This window comes from Canis lupus, chromosome 12 (assembly GCF_048164855.1).
Source record: "Canis lupus baileyi chromosome 12, mCanLup2.hap1, whole genome shotgun sequence".
In the NCBI taxonomy this organism is placed as follows: domain Eukaryota; kingdom Metazoa; phylum Chordata; class Mammalia; order Carnivora; family Canidae; genus Canis; species Canis lupus.
The window spans coordinates 10,114,930-10,133,309 of record NC_132849.1 but is presented as its reverse complement, the minus strand read 5'-3'; the positions used below and the strand labels follow the sequence as shown (position 1 = coordinate 10,133,309).

Below are 18,380 nucleotides of genomic sequence, written 5' to 3'. Positions count from 1 at the left end.
TTACTAATGGATACAGTGCTCTGATAATCTTTTTTCTTTTACATCTGTACTTGTGTATTTATACAAGTATTTGTTACAGGATAACTCCAGACACAGAAAACCTAGTTATATTTTGATGGCTACTACAAAATTGCCCTTCATTCCCAGGACCTATGAACCATAACTTTATCTACATTGGATAGGATCAGTTTTTTTTTTAATTTATTTTTTATTGGTGTTCAATTTACTAACATACAGAATAACCCCCAGTGCCCGTCACCCATTCACTCCCACCCCCCGCCCTCCTCCCCTTCTACCACCCCTAGTTCGTTTCCCAGAGTTAGCAGTCTTTACGTTCTGTCTCCCTTTGTGATATTTCCCACACATTTCTTCTCCCTTCCCTTCTATTCCCTTTCACTATTATTTATATTCCCCAAATGAATGAGAACATATAATGTTTGTCCTTCTCCGACTGACTTACTTCACTCAGCATAATACCCTCCAGTTCCATCCACGTTGAAGCAAATGGTGGGTCTTTGTCATTTCTAATAGCCGAGTAATATTCCATTGTATACATAAACCACATCTTCTTTATCCATTCATCTTTCGTTGGATACCGAGGCTCAGTTTTTAAAAGCGTTTGCCAATTAAATAGACAAAAATGGAACCTCATTGTTTTAATTTGCTTTTCTCTGGTCACTAATGGAGTTGAGCTTTCTTTCTTATGTTAATTACTAATTTGTGTTTATTTATTTTTTTAATTACTTGTCTGCTCTACAGCAGGTTTTCTTGTTTAGTTATCAGAGTTCTTTGTATAGGGCATTAATTTTTATTTCCATTATAAATGTGGCAAATATCCAATTTGATTTCTTATCTTACAATTTTATTTGCGGTAGCTTGTGCCATGTGATGCTATAAGTCTTTTCCTTTGTGGCTTCTTCATTCTGTGTTTTGCCTAAGAAGATCATCTGCTGAGGAACAGCAAACTTTTTTTATATTTTCTTCTGGAATACTTATAGTTTTGTGTTTTACTTTTAAATCACTAATCTACCACAAGTTTATTTTTGTGAGCTAAAGATGGAAATATTAATATACATTTCTCCCCAAACAGCCAATTATTCCATAAATCACCCAGCAGTCCATCCTTTCCTCACTAAAGTGGAAAACCAGTGCTAGTACTTTATGAATGATTGACAGGTCATAAAAGTGTACTGTTCTTCTTTTTGTGCAGGGTGGATGTGAGTTTTTAAGCAAAGTTTAAGAATGTAGGGTGGAGCTTATAGGAAGGAATAGAAGACAAGTGTAGGGTTGCCTTGGGAGTTAAACTGCCTTGGACAGGATTAAAAGTACAGATGGGATAGAAGAAGAATATACATAAGGCAAACATGAAGTAAGAGCTATATAAATAGCAATCTAGTGTATCAGTTCAACAGCTTATTATATTATGCAAAATCTTATTTCAAAGGAATTCTTGTTTTTTTTCTCCTTTTATATTTATTTTAATTGACTATGGCACAGAAATCACCACTTAACTCCTAGAGGAAAATGGGTTGTTTTTAGTTAACATCAACTTCAAGTATATCTCATGTTTAATCTTAGACTTGTATAGTTAAAATCATTAACATATGAATGAGAATTGTTTTCACTTCTGGAAGAGTCTGGTTGTGTGACAGTGTACAAAATGTAGCTGAAGAAAACGACTCCTACATATGTGAAGTACCCCATCTAGCAGAGAGAGATTTCTGGAAAATTGGGTACACATGTAGAGGAAGGATGAGGGTGTGTTTTTACCGGACTAGATTGGAAGTATGCTGAAAGTGAGGCTGTCAGTATAGTTTTTTAATTGTTGATCAGTAATAGTCATGATAATTGAAATAGATTATTTCATTGTCTTCTCCCCCCCTCACCCCCCAATCCTTCCCTTTTTCTTACAGATCATACATCAGTTGGCGGGCTGGGAGACAGTTTTTACGAATACTTACTAAAAGCATGGTTGATGTCAGATAAAACAGACCATGAGGCGAGAAAAATGTATGATGATGCTATTGAGGTAATTCTTGTCAGAACAGTTACTTGCTTAACATTCTGAATATACCGTGTGTTTCATAGTGACCACTGAACATTTTGTGATATACCCTCATGTAGAGTTTTAGTATATTAATATAAAAGTCTTGTATTATTTTCCTTTATTGTGGTATTTTAAAGAAATTTTTGAAGAATATGTAACATTTATGAAAATTTAAATGACTTTTAGTTACTGTCTACACAGACTGGATAAACTTCTGACTTCATTCACATACATTTCCATAAACATTTCTTCTTTCAAATGACATTGAACCTACACATGGAAAGCTTTATGGATAAATAATAAGGGCAAAACACTTATCTAGTATTTTCCACACACCATGCTGTTGTAACCTCTTTTACACATATGAAATCATTTAATCTTTACTACCATTTTTCACTTGAGAACTTTATGGCACAAAGAGGTTAAGTAATTTGCTCAAGTTTGCAATCACTAGTAAGTGATGGAGCCTGGAACTGAACAGCCTGACACCAGGGCCTGTGCTTTTAACCACTTTACTGTATCATTTCATATTTATATAACATCTTACCACAATGTTGTGACAGTTTAAAACTGAAATAGGTTTCAATCTTGGAAGCACTTATATGTGATATTTCCAAGCAAAAAGTATGAAATAGAAAAGTGTGTTACCCACTTATTAAGTTGTTTTCTGATCTAGTACAAACTCATAGCCCTTTAGTAATTTTAATCAGTTTTTAAAGTTGTATTGGGGTACCTGAGTGGCTAAGTCAGTTAAGCGTCTGACTCATGATTTCCACTCAGGTCGTGATCTCAGGGACATGACATCAAGCCCCCTGTGTGACTCCGCACTGTCAAGATTCTCTTTCTCTTTGCCCCTCCTCTGCATCCCTCTCTCTCTCTCTCAAATAAATAATTTTTAAAAGTCAGTTATTAAAATTATATATTTTTAAAGTTTTATTATGTATTTTTATTGAAGTATAGTTGGTGCATAATGTTACATTAGTTTTAGGTGTATAACATGGTGATTCAGCAAGTCTTTATGTAGTGTTATGCTCACAACAGGTGTAGCCACCATCTGTCACCATACAATGCAATTACAGTACCATTGACTATATTCCCTTTATCCCTGTGACTTATTTCCATGATTAGAAGCCTGTGTCCAACTCCTCTTCACCCATTTTTCACATCCTCCCACCTTCCTCCCCTACTCTTGATATTCTTAAGTTTTGTTTTCTCTCCATTTTTCTTCATCAAAGCCGTTTGGGATTTTTAAAGAAACTCATTTAGGCTTTGTTGATTTTGTATAATTTTGTATATAACAACACCATTCTGACTATAATTGATGATCAGTGTTCAGAGTTACAGTTATCATTGTGTTTTAAAAATTAAAGCAAGGATCTTATTACCCTTTTTATAGCTTTACTTTTGGGGGAACTAATTCCCTACAGTTGTTTATAGAATGCATAAGAGTTAAACTGAAATTTGGCATATAGTGTTTAGTTCATTGTAGGCATTCAGTTAAATTTTGTTTTTAATATTTTACTTATTCATGAGAGACACAGAGAGAGAGGCAGAGATACAGGCAGAGGGAGAAGCAAGTTCCCTGCAGGGAGCTCAATGTGGGACTCAATCCCAGGACCCCAGGATCATGACCTGAGCCGAAGGCAGACACTCAACCACTGAGCCCCCTGGGCATCCCTCAATAAATGTTTCCTGAGTAGCCATCTTTTGAGTGCCTTACATGCTAGATGCCATGAGGCCCACAAAAGATGAAAAACATTGTCCTTGCACTCGGAAAACTAATCTTTACATTTGCCCTTCAGCATATTATGATTAAAACAATAACGAAAACTTACAGATCAGTGGTAGGTCCCGTATTTTGCTTATTACCCCTTCCTTACTCCCCTGACAGCCCAAATACAAGTACCTACCATTTATTTACAAAATGACTTCTTTTTTTTTTTTATATACAAAATGACTTCTTAACTAAACACTTATTGACTGCATGCTACACTTTAGGCCTTATGGAGTATAAAATGATGAATGAGGCATAATTCTCAGAATTCTGTAAAACAGACGTTATCACTATAAGGAATGCACAGTAAATTTTTCCAAAGCTGTTTGTTACTGAACTTGTCAGAGAAATAACACACAAAAATGTGGGTTCTTATTCCTCCTTATTGTCAGAAAAGTGTAGTCTCTAATCATATATAATACTTTCCACCTTTTTATGAAAGAACTAAATGCAATTTCTTATGCTTTTCCATGGAATGATCTCTAAAGGTAGAGAAGTAATTGATAGCCCCTCTTAGCAAAGTCTGTGAGAACATAGTCCAAAGGAACAAAGCTTTTAAAAATCTCATTTTTAAAGTTAAATGTAGTTGTTGGACTCTACTTTGTGTTACATTCAAATTTAATATAAAATATTTCTCTTCATCCCCACATCTTTTGAGTAACATTGACATTCCAGGAAGATGGACTGTGTTTATCACGTGGCCTCTCCTAGCCATAGCACAGCAACATGTGAGGAGTTAAGCTTGAACTTCTAACTACTTATGTAAGCTTTGTAACATACAAGATGTACTTTGACAAGAGGTATAGTTACATGGAAAAGAAGAAACCATTTTAACTAATTACCCAAGCCATATTTTTTGGATTAATTTAGATTCTTCTTCAATTTTATTGAATGAGATAGGAAATAAATTGATAGAGCCTTTTAGGTTATATGTTGTCATCATGATCTCATTTGATTGCTATGAATTCCATTTAGCTCTAGAATAAAAACCCTGTAATATTGGTAGTGTTCTGTCTTTAGGCCAGTCTTCCCTCTCCTACCTTGTCTCTGTTGTGATGGTGATGGGGTGAGGTATTCATTCAAGACCCTATGTGACTTGGCTATTCTCTAAAACTTACTTACTGCAAATTAACTCTTCCAGTTTGGGTAGGTTACTGATCTGTAGAATATTATATTACTAAGATTTTATGATAGCTAGAAGGATGTAGTAAGTTTGAATACCAACACTTTGCTTCTAAAAATTTGAATATCTACTCTTTCTTGTAGGCTATAGAGAAACATCTTATTAAGAAGTCCCGAGGAGGTCTCACCTTTATTGGAGAATGGAAAAATGGGCACTTGGAAAAGAAGATGGGGCACTTGGCCTGTTTTGCTGGGGGAATGTTTGCACTGGGAGCAGATGGTTCCAGAATGGATAAAGCTGGTCATTATTTAGAGCTAGGGGCAGAAATTGCACGTACATGTCATGAGTCATATGACAGAACTGGTAAGAGTATTAATAACACTAACTACTTAGACTAAAAGAACCTCTAAGTTAAAAATATGTTTAGTAATTAGAAGGAAAATATATAGATATTTAAGATAGATTGCTCTGCATTAGAGTAAATAATAAGAGAGTAAATCATTTTCTTAAGAACTTGAATTTTAATTCTGAAAATGTGTTCCTGTGTCATTTTTAAAAATTATTCTGAGTTTACTGATTTTGTTAATAAAGATTTTGAAGGAATTGTTTTAATGATGAAAGACAGGATTTTTGAGGATGTATGAGATGACAGTATTTATTTTAATATAGTAAGAATCCATTTTAGCCATTCATTTTAGCTTCTGTAAAACTACTTAAGTGAACACAGAATTGACTGATTTAGGTTACTGCCTTGCATCTTCTCTTGTAAAAATAAGAATGACCAAAAGATAATAGTAGTTATATTGAATGTATAGTTGGTATCTAGGTAATTAGTAGTCTCTTAGCTCACCAATAATTTTTTAATTTGTGGTACCTGCCTCTTAAAAAGATCCTCTAATGTTGCTTTAGGCAAATATGTAATATTTCTGGGCTTCAATGTCCTTACCCAGAAAATGAGATGGTTCTTAAGGATGAAAAAAATTGGTCCTCAGAGGTGAAAAATATTTTTTAATATGTATTCTAATATAGTCATATATAGACAAACAATGTATATTATTAAAATTTCATGGAGAGAGAAGGCTGTTAGGTTTTCTAAAAAGCCTGAAAAAGGATTGTGAAATACTGAAGTGGACCTTTCAAGATTTTTTTCTGGTTAGAAATGTGTTTCTATATGGAATAATGGAAAATGAGTTCCCAGAAGGACTAAAAATTAGGAAGTTTTTTTTTGTGATTTTGGAAGTTGAATTGTTGCTAATATGAAATAACTGAATTTCCATTTTAGGATTACTTGCCATCAGGTACCATGACACAGATACGACCAGCTTAAAATTTATCCTAGTTCATCTAAGTTCATAAATCTGTCAGGTTATTTTTATATAATAAGGAATTGAACTTATGATGAAATTGACCTTTCAGGTCCCTCAGTAACTAAGGGATTTCATTTCTTGATAAAATACAACTAAGCAGATGTTATTTTAGAGTTAGCATATAGTATGTATAAAGTTGGTGATCTAATTATAAGTAGAAGCTAAATTATATTATCATGGTGACTATATAGAGTATCAAATATATATTTAAAATACAGCCAAAATTAGTAAAACCTTGAGGATCAGAATGGATATTCAGAATGTGTACTAGGACCCATGATAATAAAACTTGTGATGCAGATTTTGACCACAAATGAAATAATAGATGTAAAATAGTAGGATTTCATGCAGCAGACATATTAAAAAATATGATATACTGTTAATATAATTAATTATTCACTCCATTAAACATGGAGCACCAATGATGTGCCAAGCATTACGCTGGATGCTTACAGATGAAAGTGTTAATAGAACATATCCCCTACTTTTGAGAAATTCATAGAATACCAGAGTTATGAGCAGACTCCTTGACTGTCACATTTCATAGAGACATTGCTGATACTGGTATGAAATACTGTGATACTGTAGAAAGGACATGTGGACTAGGATTAAAAAAATCCCATATTCCACTATTTATTATCTCTGAACCTTAGGCAAATCATTTAACCTGACTAAGTCTCTGGTCCTCCATCTGCAAAAAACTCATAATAATACCTATCCTGTCTTCCTCAGTATGTTGTTGTGAGCATAAGTGAAAGTTTAAACAATCCAGTCTGTGTTGCATTTATACTGTTTCTGATGGTTACTCTCACATGGCAAGTCGGTGAACCTGTGACCCTCCTTGCCATGATATGTCCCAAAAGATTACCATTTGATTTGTGTGCTGTATTTTGAAGTCTTTCTCTTTAATCTCAGCTTAGATCCTCTAATCAAAAGGTACAATCCTAGTGTTGCTTCTGCCCCACTTGGTTATTATATCTTGTGTTTCGGTATAGCTGTGCTATAATTTTTTGGCCAGCTTGTTTAAAAATATCCATTCACTTTTTAGCAATTATTCCAGCTAAATTCATATGATGAGAACTTTGGAATTTCACTTTCATTTGTCACTGGAATTAGAATTAACATTAATAATCTTCATATATTTTACCTTATTGATGAACATGGCCTCATCATGGCCTAATTTAGCTAGGAATAATTTGTAGGAAATATTGCTGAATCTGTTCATGAAACTAAGTAACTCAATGTACTTTTAGACATTATTGTATCTACATGGGAAGCTAGTTGATACCTTGTTTTAGTTTATTCTGAAGTATAATGCAGAATTGGAGCCAAACAAGATCTTAGACTTCTAAAATATAGTACTGGTCTTTTTCTGGGTTTCTAGATCTTTTTTAAAAAAAGTATCGAACCTGAATAAAATAATGACTGTTATTTAATTTAATTTACTTCTTATTAAAGTTGCATAAGATTTTCCCTAGACCATGTGCTATTACATTTAGGGGAAATTTTAATGTTTAGATACATAGAACTTATTCAATGGACAAAAGATACATTGGACATGGATTTTGGACCTACTTTAAGAGTTTCTACAAGTATTTTTTTCCTTAAAAGAAAGTTAATATGAGGGAAATAGTTTAAGTTCTTTCCTTACTGTTAGCTTACTGAAACTATAGTCAACTTGCCTGTCCCAGAATATTCCTTATGCTTTTTTATCTTTTGTTAAATTTCTTTTTGTTGACCTGAGTGTATGCTTATTTTTCCCATCTCTACAGATTCTACCTATATGGAGGACTCCTATGACTTGCAAATTAATTTATACTTTCTTTAAAATGTATCTTTTACTGTCTTATTGACCTTTGTCACATTTGATATTTTATTTTGATTTTTTTATTTGTGCATGTCTCTTTCCTTTGCCTACATTAAATGATTTTTGCATACTCTTAGAGTTCTTTTTACCTAGGCACTAAATTATTTATAGTTTCAACTCAATTTTTGCTTGTTGGATTAGTTTCCTTTTAGAAATGAAGTATCAAATGTAAATAGGAAATTTAAGATAGAAAATAGAAATTACAAAATAGATTAAGAAATTACTTTTTTACATTTCTTAAAGGAGCATCTATGAAATAATGCCCTCAGAAAAATGAAACCAGTCATTTGACCAGCTTAATGGATGTAATTGGTATATAATTTAGGCTTGTGTGTTTTTATATACCAACTCTTCACAAAACATATATGTTCTCTTTTTGCTGTGTTTTATTTGTGAAGTTATGAATAACATTAAGTGAGATATAATTTTTAGTAGAAGTTTAAACTATTAGTTCCATGCAGCCAATTTCTACTTCCAGTTCAGGCAATATTATCATTATAGAAGTTATTATCTAATTTTTTTATTTTTTATTATCTAAAGATAGCCTTAAGATTAGCATTTGAGAACTCCCTATGATCACCTGGCACTCATTCTTTGAGAAAGGAAAAACATAAGAAATTCAGATAAAATGACTTCTTGTACTTTTTCATTGGATTGCCATGATCTCAGTGCTTATGATGTTTGACTTCTATCATCACTTTAGAAGCATTTATTAAATGCCAAATGCTATTTGGTCAAATGCTATTTGGTCTGACCTTGTCACTAAACTCGATAGAAGTTGTCTAACAAAAAATGTTGATGATTTGTTGGTTAATCCTAACCTCAACTCCCATTGAGGAGCTGGTCAAAGCTTTATGTGCACACAGTTTTGTGCCCAATTTCATAGCTTGCTTGGACAGAACATGGTCTTCTTCCAGAGCCTACCACAGACTTATGACCCTCAGGTTGAAAATCTTCTGCTTGGGTTCTGCTTTAGTTCTCAAAGACTTAGCAGTAAACTATTCTGGATCACATGTTTTGCTTTCAATAGAACTAGCTATGATTGGTGCAGTGTTTTTGATTTTATGTTTTTTCTTGGGGTTGGTAGTTGATGAGAAAGCCCTTATTTTCACATTTATGTATGATTATTTAGAGCTTACGGTGTCTCCCTTGTAATGCTGAAATTTGGCTACAGCAACACGTCTTGCCAACAACAATGCATGATTCTGTTTATGGTCTACCAGCATTATATTCTTATTTCACCTTTTCTTTTCTGAGGAAATATAAAAATGTCTGGAATTTTTTAAAAGAGGTTATAGACATTGAAACTATTTGCCACTAGTAAAAGGAAAGAAATATGGCAGCTGAGACTAGTAATTGTTTGTGAGTCCAACATCCCAGTGGAAGAGGACTTTATATTGACAGATCTGGGTACTCGGTGTGATTAGAAAGAGGTTACTAAAAAGAATTTCATATAGTGCTGTATTCTAGCCTGAATGGAAATCATATCATTCAAAAAATATTATGTAGTGTTAAAATATAGGTATAATGGCCCTATTTTATTCAAACTAATAAATGGGCAGTACTGATAATTCTTGGTGATGGTAGTTTGAATCTCTTCTTGCTATATATACACAGAGGCTATAGGAGAAAAGAGTTTATTTTTACAACTGACTTAAATTTGAAAATATATTGCTTTTTATATACTCTAGGATGCTTAAAAAAAGTGTATAATCCACACCTGAATCTAATTCAAGATCCTAGCTCTAAAATGTTTTCTTACATTTATGTGTTATATTAAAAGGACTTTAAAATTGTCCTGACTAAAAAAATAATTCTGCACAGTACAATTATCTGTCTCATTTTATTTTGGAACAAAACAGAATATGTAATGTGTTTATGTCTAGCTTTGCATTTGTTGCCAGAGGATTACTAGACTCTTGTCAGTATGGTTGGATTTAGCAGTATATTGATGTACATTATGTATGAGAAGTATTTCATGTCAGGATAGTAAGAATATTTATAAGTCTATTATAAGAAAACCAAATGTGGATCTTTTAAAGTCACTGATTTTGCAAAACAGCAACAATAAATATAAAACAAAATTAACATAACTTTACATTATACCCCATTCTTTCAGGGAAAAAAGCAGCTCTGGTGAACAAACACAAATGGTTTTTTATGCTCATTTGTTTCTTTTGTCATGTTACAGCATTAAAGCTGGGTCCTGAATCATTCAAGTTTGATGGTGCAGTAGAGGCTGTGGCAGTCCGGCAGGCTGAAAAGTATTACATCCTCCGTCCAGAAGTAATTGAAACCTATTGGTACCTATGGAGATTCACTCATGATCCAAGATATAGGCAATGGGGCTGGGAAGCAGCACTGGTAAATAAGCCAATATTTCTTATATGCAAGAGTATTAAATCAAGCCTTCCTGTAGTACCGTATGTCCTCATCCATGTTACCTCATGTTTAGTAATTCTAGTGCTACTTTCATTTATCTGATGGAAAAACTCTGTTACTCAATTTAAATTTGTTTGCTTTTTTTTTTTAAGATTTTATTTATTTATTTCAGAGAGAGGGGGACAGCATGAGCAAGGGAGGGGCAGAGGGAGATGGAGAAGCAGAGTCCCTGCTGAGCCTGGAGCACATACATCCCAGACTCAATTCCAGGACCAAGATCATGGGCTAAACTCAGACGTTCAACTAACTGAGCCACCCAGACACCCCTCAGTTTAAGTTACTTAAGCAGTAGAAGTAAACCTTAGAATCAGCTTAGTTCTTGATTAAAATTACTTTCCTACTGGTGTTCACTCCTTTTTCTTCTTGAATAACTATAAGAAGTCATTTAAAAGGCATTATGGGTTTCAGTATGATTATACAGTTTCTGTACTTGCCAATTAAGGCTTAACCTCTGGGGGGAAAAACCCAACATTTTAAGACTGTCCAGACTCACAGCTTGGGTAGATTACCCACTATTCACTTCAGTTTGTATTCTAAGTAGTTTCTTAGTGGACCATCATAAGAAGAATCAGTGAATTGTTAAAATTTTTCCAGATTGAAAGACTCTTTATTTACTTACCTATTTATGAGAATTGTTAATGGTTAGTAAAGAAGGCCAGTGGTTTATTCTTAAAATACTAGCTAGCCTTTCAGAGAACACTGTGGCTATCAGTACCTGGTGAGGAAGAAAAATATTAGTCTTCTCATGAAAGTATATCTTATTCCCAGGAGTGAATGTTTTATTCTTTGAGATATACTAATTATGATAAATAGCACTAATTATGATGAATATTCATATTCCAGTTTAACTTAAGCTTGCAGGCTAGATAGAATGATGACATTCTAGGTTAAGATAAATAGTGTTAATAAATTGCTTAGGTAAGAATGTGCAGGATACATTTTAGGGCAGAATGTAGACCAGTTTATGGAGAAAGAAGGTTTCACAGTGGCAACCAGAGGGAGTGAAGTTTGGAACCATTAGGTAGATGATCTTACATGCCAGATCATGGGGTGTGTATTTTACTCAGTGGTTCAAGAATAACTCCGCACACACAAATAGACACCTCTCTGAGTTACTGCATAAGTGTTTCTCATACAGGAGGTGGATATAGAAAGTCTTTTGCCTATCAGAAAAGCCTGTCACATCATCATTTTCCTTACCATCTCCTGCTCACCAAGACTCCCTAACTTGAAGAGTGCATTCTAGGACTACTAAAGGTTTTTCTAAGGGAAAAGAGCCACTGAAGACTTTTTAGTGGAAGTAACCAAGCAAAGGCTTCGATTATAAGCTGCAGATTGCTGGGTTTTGGAGGCCGCTACCAGTGATGTAGAAATAGTTTGATAAAGACCTGAACTATGGTGAGGACACTTCTATGTCATTTGTCATTCAGACCTAGATAGTCCTTGTGGAGTTTAACAAAAAGAGAATGTTAATGGAAGCAAAGTGGTTACATAGAACAGAAATAGATGCCGTCATTTGTTGAGGCTGCTTTCCCTGGCCTCTTGGTTCCAGAAATGGGAATATAACTGCTAGTGAACTTCTCTTTGCAGGGACCTGTGATGGTCATTGTTGTCACAGTGGTTCAGGGATAGGACACACACACACTTCGTTCGGTTGGTAGCAGTGGCTAGCCAATGCTATGTACATTAAGCAGTATTTTATATATAAGATATAGGTAAAGTAACCCTGCAATAGATCTGAATTGAATGTCCCCTTATATTTAATGATTCTTATTCAGAGGAATAAGGAAAATATATCTGAATCGTGGTCAGCAGGGTGAAGATTGGTGACGGAAAAATGTCCTCTCAGTGAGAAATACTGTGGGATAATCTATCCTTTTCCTAAGGTTCTTTTTTCCTGTGCACCTTCTTAAAGTATGACCCTACTCTATTAAAAAGAGGTTTCACAAGCTCAAGCTTTAACCTAAATCTGTCCTGAATAACAGATGTTAGATTTTTGTTTCTATAGTGTAGATACACAGATACACAGACTCAGAGTATAAAGGACAAGTTGGGCTCCATGCTAGGTGTGGAGTCTAAAAAAAAAAAAAAACTTAAAAAAATCTACAAAGAACATAAACTGAAATAATTATACTTTAAAGTCAAATTTCAGAAGTATGCCGTGATGAGGGGAAGGTGGAGACAAAAGAGGAAGACTCACATCTTAAATAAAAGTGACTTTCTTGTCTATCATGTTGGGTGTGAAGAAGGTGGAGGGAAGACAAGCTGAAACAGAAGAACAGTATCTTGTATGTCTTCCGTAGCTTAGGTATTCCCTTCACATATATATTTGCATGAAAACTTGCCTTCAAGAAATGACTCTAAATGGCTTAAAAATCAGTCATGCCTCCCTGCTATTTTCTCAGTATCCTTAAACTACTCTGATAGTTTCCTGGTGGTGAAGACGTATAATCATTGCACAGAACATGACATTTAAGAACTCTTGAATTCAAAATATGTTTAAAATATTTAGATAGAGAAGGGTGCCTGGGTGGCTCAGTGGGTTGAGCAGCCAACTCTTGATTTTAGCTCAGGTCATAATCTTAGGGTCCTGAGATCGAGCCCTGTGTGAGGCTCCACGCTCAGCAAGGAGTCACTCCCTCTCTCTCTCTGTTCCTTCCTCTGTGTACACACATGCACATGTGCTTTCTCTTTCTCTGTCTCTCTCAAATAAGTAAATCTTTAGAAAAAATTTAGAGAAAAGTACCAATCTCTTTGGTAAGAAGATTTTTAAAACCCAGCTATAGTAAAAATGGAACTATATAAAACTGAACAGCTTGATTAAATTAAAACTTTCTGTGTTAATTAGCTTTTCGTTAGGAGGAAGACCAGAAGAGTAAAAAAGATAGCAAGATTAGGAACAAGAAGCCATGGCAGTAATGATTAAATAAATGATTAAATACCATCATTAGACAGTATCTCAGGATTAGGTAGACTAGAGAAAAAAATCACATGTGATTCAACTTCTTGCGAGTGGCTTAATTTTGGAGTGTGATATGCCTGCATAAGCAGGGTATTTGCTTACTTTGAATTAAAAACAGAGTTTTGAATGGGTTCCATTTGATTCAGTATATTTTATTTAGACATGTTCAAATTTGCAAGAACAGATATAAATTAAGAATTTTAGCTCCCACTTGAGAAGGAGAGCACAGTAGTTAATAATAATGTGGAGCAAATGACTCTTGGCCTTAGTTTTCCCATCTGAGAAATAGAGACTATTAAGACAACCTCATGGGTTGTTGGAAGATTTAAACATTGATACATGTGAAGCCCTTAAAAGAGCCTTCAGCACATAGCAAAGACTTCATAATGGGTAGCTCTTAATATTGTAATTATTATTGTAGTAGGTATGTGGTGGGTACTTCCTGCCAGTTGGTACCACCTGTAATGCCTAAGTCCTGGAATTGTAATACATTGTCTATCATACAGTATGTTTGCAGTAAATATTACCTCATTATTATTACTAAGGAAAGCACCTAGGTAATGGTTTTTTTAAAAGCATGTTTTGAATTTTTTATCCTTAGAATTGAAAAGATTGCCTTTAAAATTTAATTCAAACTGACCTCCCCTGATGTGTCAAAATTAATGAGACTTTATTGTGCCAAACAAGTCTCTAAATCAGCATAAATAGCCTAAATTTGACTTTCCCAAGTGAGAAAAATGTAGGATGTTTTTTAAAGGAGTAAAGAATTTGGGAGAGGAGAAAGTTCCACAGAAAACAGGATACCTCAGTTAATTTTTCCAGTGTGAGAATATTTCCATTTGATAATAAATCTTACTCTTAACCTGTCAAATTCTCAGACAGATCTTTGTGAACTTTTGACTGATTCCTTAATTTATCCTTCAAAACTTGAAATTCATTGGAATTGATTCCTTTGTCTGATCTCTTTCATAGGCTATTGAAAAGTATTGCCGAGTAAGTGGTGGATTTTCTGGGGTGAAGGATGTGTATTCCTCTACTCCTACACATGATGATGTACAGCAGAGCTTCTTTCTTGCTGAAACATTAAAGTAAGTAGATGCCTTTAAAAAATTTTATTGTAGGCTGGTTTTGCTGTATGATCACTACAATGATGAATTATGACTATGTAATATGTTACACCAGATTTTATTACAAATATCTTTTTATGTAATTGGGTCTTAAATTTTTAACTGCATCTCAAGAAGAAGGACCTTAACCATGAGGTAGATTATTTTGTCAAATAAGAGTTTAGTACCTTTGTTCTTGGCTCTGGGGTGTGCATTAGAATCTCCTGGGAGAATCCTAAATACATAGATCACTGGGCCATATCCAGAGAGTTTCTGATTCGGCAGGTCTAGGGTGAAACCTGAGAATTTGCATTTCTGACAAACTCTCAGCAAATACTGGTGATTCCGGTCCTGGGACCATACCTGAACTCCCTGCTCTAGCTAATGAAATGAGTTCCGAATAATCATGGAATTTTGATGGTGCTACAGGGTATGTGACCATAGTCATCTACTCTCCCTGTGAGGTTTCCTATAAAGATACATATAAAAGGAAGAGTGGAAAAGACAGGTATTATTTGAGCTTATACTCAGAACTCCAGGCAGAGCTCTATAAACTGTCCTGGAAGAAGGTGGTGACCTGAAATGTGTCCTCTTCCATAAGGATGTACAAAGTAAATATCTTTTGATACTTTCTCTTAAATTTCATATTTCTATTTCCTGTCTATACCTAAATGCCTCATAAACCATTACGTCATTTGTTCAAAAAAAAGTTTATTTCCAGGCATTGTTCAGGTTTACTTGGGGGACATATCAGTAGATAAAAAAGCCCAAACCCCTACTCTCTTGCAGTCCATATTCTAGTATACTCATAGCTTACATCTTGGAACATTAAAATTGAAATGTATGTATCTCAAACTAGGTTTGTTAACCTAAATGACTATCTTATTCCAATTTTTCTTTTATATTATCCCTAGTACTCTTCTTTTCCCATCTTTTCAGCTTCCATTATAAAGTTATTTCTTTTTTCTTAATATATCACTAAGTCTTTATGATTCCTGTTACACTTTCTTTATTTTGCCCCCTCCTTTCCGTATCTTTGACTGACCCTAACCCAGGCCTTTTGTTGCTGCTCATGGTTTAGAACACCTGCTTGGTAGTTAGTCCCAGGACTCTGGTCACCCCTTACCCCTTGTTGGACTCGTCCTGTGTGGGTAGGCTAAGATCATGTGAGACAGTGCTGGGCGCAGAGGTAAGACCATAGCAGCTTGAGTTACACCCTAGCTGGACGAGCATGGCAAAACAAGACTTTTTTGCCTTCAGTTTTCATATTCATAAACTGTGGAATTTGACCCAAATTATGTAAGATCTCTTGCTTTTTTTAGACCAGGAAAATTGTAAGGCTAGCGCAATGAATGTTTGTGTATCCTTCACCTAAATTCACCAATTGTCAATTTCTACCATAGTCCTCTGCCTCTGTGTATATATGTCTGCATATATATACACATACACACAGGGTGAAACCTAACATACACACAGTTTTATTGTTTTGAAAAAATTAGTTTATTTATGCACTGTAATTTGAGAGTTACCAGCATTCTGATACTTAAGAGAAAGGGGAATAATCCTACATAACCACAGTCCAGTTATCACATCTGTGAAACTTAACATTCATATAATATTGTTGTTTAATATATAACCTACTTTTAGATTTCTCAGTTCTAATAATGTACCTACAACTATTTATTTTTAATTCTAGTCTAGGATCCAATAAAGGATGATTGTTGCGTTTGGATGTTATATTTCTTTAGTTTTTTATAAGCTAGAGCAAAGTGTTCTTGTTTTGCTTCCATGGCTTATGATATTGACATAAGTATTCAGACTAGTTACTCTGGAGAATGTTTCTCAGTTTAGATATTTGTGATTGTTTCCTCATGATTGGTTTTAGGTTAAGGATTTTTGGTATGATTATTGCATAGATGATGTGTCCTCATTGCATCTTCTAAAGAGGTTAGCCCATTACTGGTGACTCTTAAGTTTGATCATAAGGTTAGATTTGATTACAAGGTCATGTAAAGAATCTAATTTCTTTTTGTAAGTAATAAGTGGTCTGTGGAGTGATAACTCCCAGACTGGGTGAATATCCTTTTTCCAACTGTCTTTCATCCAGTATTGTTAGTATCTTGCTCAATGAACTATTATTGTAATAGTGGTAAAATGCTATTTTGAGGCTTCTTCTAGTCTGAAAAAGAAATTATTTTCAATATTTATTATAACCATTTTCTTCATGTCACTCTCCTCAAAAAGCTGCAGTGATTCATTCATCTCTAGCTTCATTTCTTCTCTCTTTTACCTTTTTATCTTTTACCATTTTATCTCTCTTTTAAGATTCTGTCCTTAAATTAAGCTAATCTATAGTGAAAGTTAATTTAATTCTCAAATTCTTCATTAGTATAAACCTTGAGCACTTTAGTACATGGGATAGTGTTGTAAATATGTGCCATGCTGCCTTTCCCTTTCCAGTACGTATATGGAATATCACCAGATCTCCAGTTGACCTTCATACTTTTCACTCCTGAGTTCAGGAAGAACCCTTTTGAACATAGCACTCTAGGCAACGTGTGTGTGTGTGTGTGTGTGTGTACATATGTGTATATATATAAAATTGCTCATAATACTTAACCTTCAGGAAAACATATATGCCTTTGGGTCAATAAAAATGAAAAAAGTAAGTAATTATACAGTTAATTGTAACAAAATCTAGGCTAAGGAAATTCTCACAGTTGAGTACTACATTCAGCACTGAGCTTCCTAGTAGCCTAAGCAAAAAGGAAGCATCTTGTTCAGTGTCATTCTCATCTTTGTGAGTTGGGAGAACACATTTACCTTAACAAATGAGACAAAAGTTTTTCTTACTGCTAAATTATAAGATGACTTAATTTGATAGCTCATTATTAAAGATTGAACTATTAGACAAAGCACATAAAAATGCCCTTTTTATAAGTCAAAAAGCGTTGAACACTGGCAATTTTACATGGTTCACCCTAGTACATAATGGCAGTTGTCCTCAAACAATGATGTTATAGAAGATGCCAAACTCTTACTTTCTCTTATTCTTTATAAAAACTAATGGCATAATATAGAATGCATTTGGGTCAAAGACATTTCTGTGAAGACTAATATAGGCTTATATTTTTCTTACTATTAAGATAAAACTACAGGGGAATGAAGAGTAGTATGACTTCACAGATTTTTCTCAAAAACCAGTTAATTTAAACAGGCCTTTATGAGAAGCTAAGTTAACTTTTAACTGAAGATTGTATATTCTATCAAGTGGTTCAGATTTATTGTTAATTTGTTAAAGGGCAATAATCTATTAGTTTTTAGCTACCAGAGATGGTAACTGATTAGCTTGGCATTAGCAAAGTTAAATGTAAAAACCTGTGTTCTTGTACTAGTTGAGGCGCCATTTAATCTTTTCCATATTGTTGGGATGCTGTACTGTAGGTGTACTTATAGCTAGATGTTGTTCTCCAGAAGATACTGTGTCCTCTGTTTCTTTTGTTTCCCTGAGTAGCTGCTAATTTGATTATTGCTAAAGCATGTATACTGATGCCATGATAAAAACTATGAAATGAGTAAGGTCAGAGATAGATTCCTTCAAAGCCTCTTTCCTTAAAACTCTTAATTCTAGTAGAGGAAATAAAACATACAGATTTGCAAAAAAAAAAAAATGTTATACATAGTAAGTGTAT

General features: G+C 34.2%; 1 protein-coding gene and 1 long non-coding RNA gene across 9 annotated transcripts in view; one reads left to right on the top strand and one right to left on the bottom strand.

Moving 5' to 3' along the window:
• Positions 1-2,034, bottom strand: part of LOC140601089 (uncharacterized) — an 87,603-nt gene extending 85,569 nt beyond the window's left edge. The window contains exon 1 of the long non-coding RNA XR_012004144.1: positions 1,962-2,034. This is a non-coding gene — a long non-coding RNA (uncharacterized lncRNA). The remainder of the gene's footprint in view (positions 1-1,961) is intronic.
• MAN1A2 (mannosidase alpha class 1A member 2) overlaps positions 1-18,380 on the top strand; it is a 212,516-nt gene that overhangs the window by 145,433 nt on the left and 48,703 nt on the right. For all 8 annotated transcript variants that reach the window (XR_012004142.1, XR_012004141.1, XM_072769611.1 and 5 more), the window contains 4 exons: positions 1,914-2,029; positions 5,088-5,307; positions 10,370-10,542; positions 14,555-14,670. Coding sequence is in view for 6 of the 8 variants with exons in the window: in XM_072769611.1 (XP_072625712.1) it covers positions 1,914-2,029; positions 5,088-5,307; positions 10,370-10,542; positions 14,555-14,670 (625 nt within the window). In the remaining 2 variants the exon portion in view is untranslated. The remainder of the gene's footprint in view (positions 1-1,913; positions 2,030-5,087; positions 5,308-10,369; positions 10,543-14,554; positions 14,671-18,380) is intronic.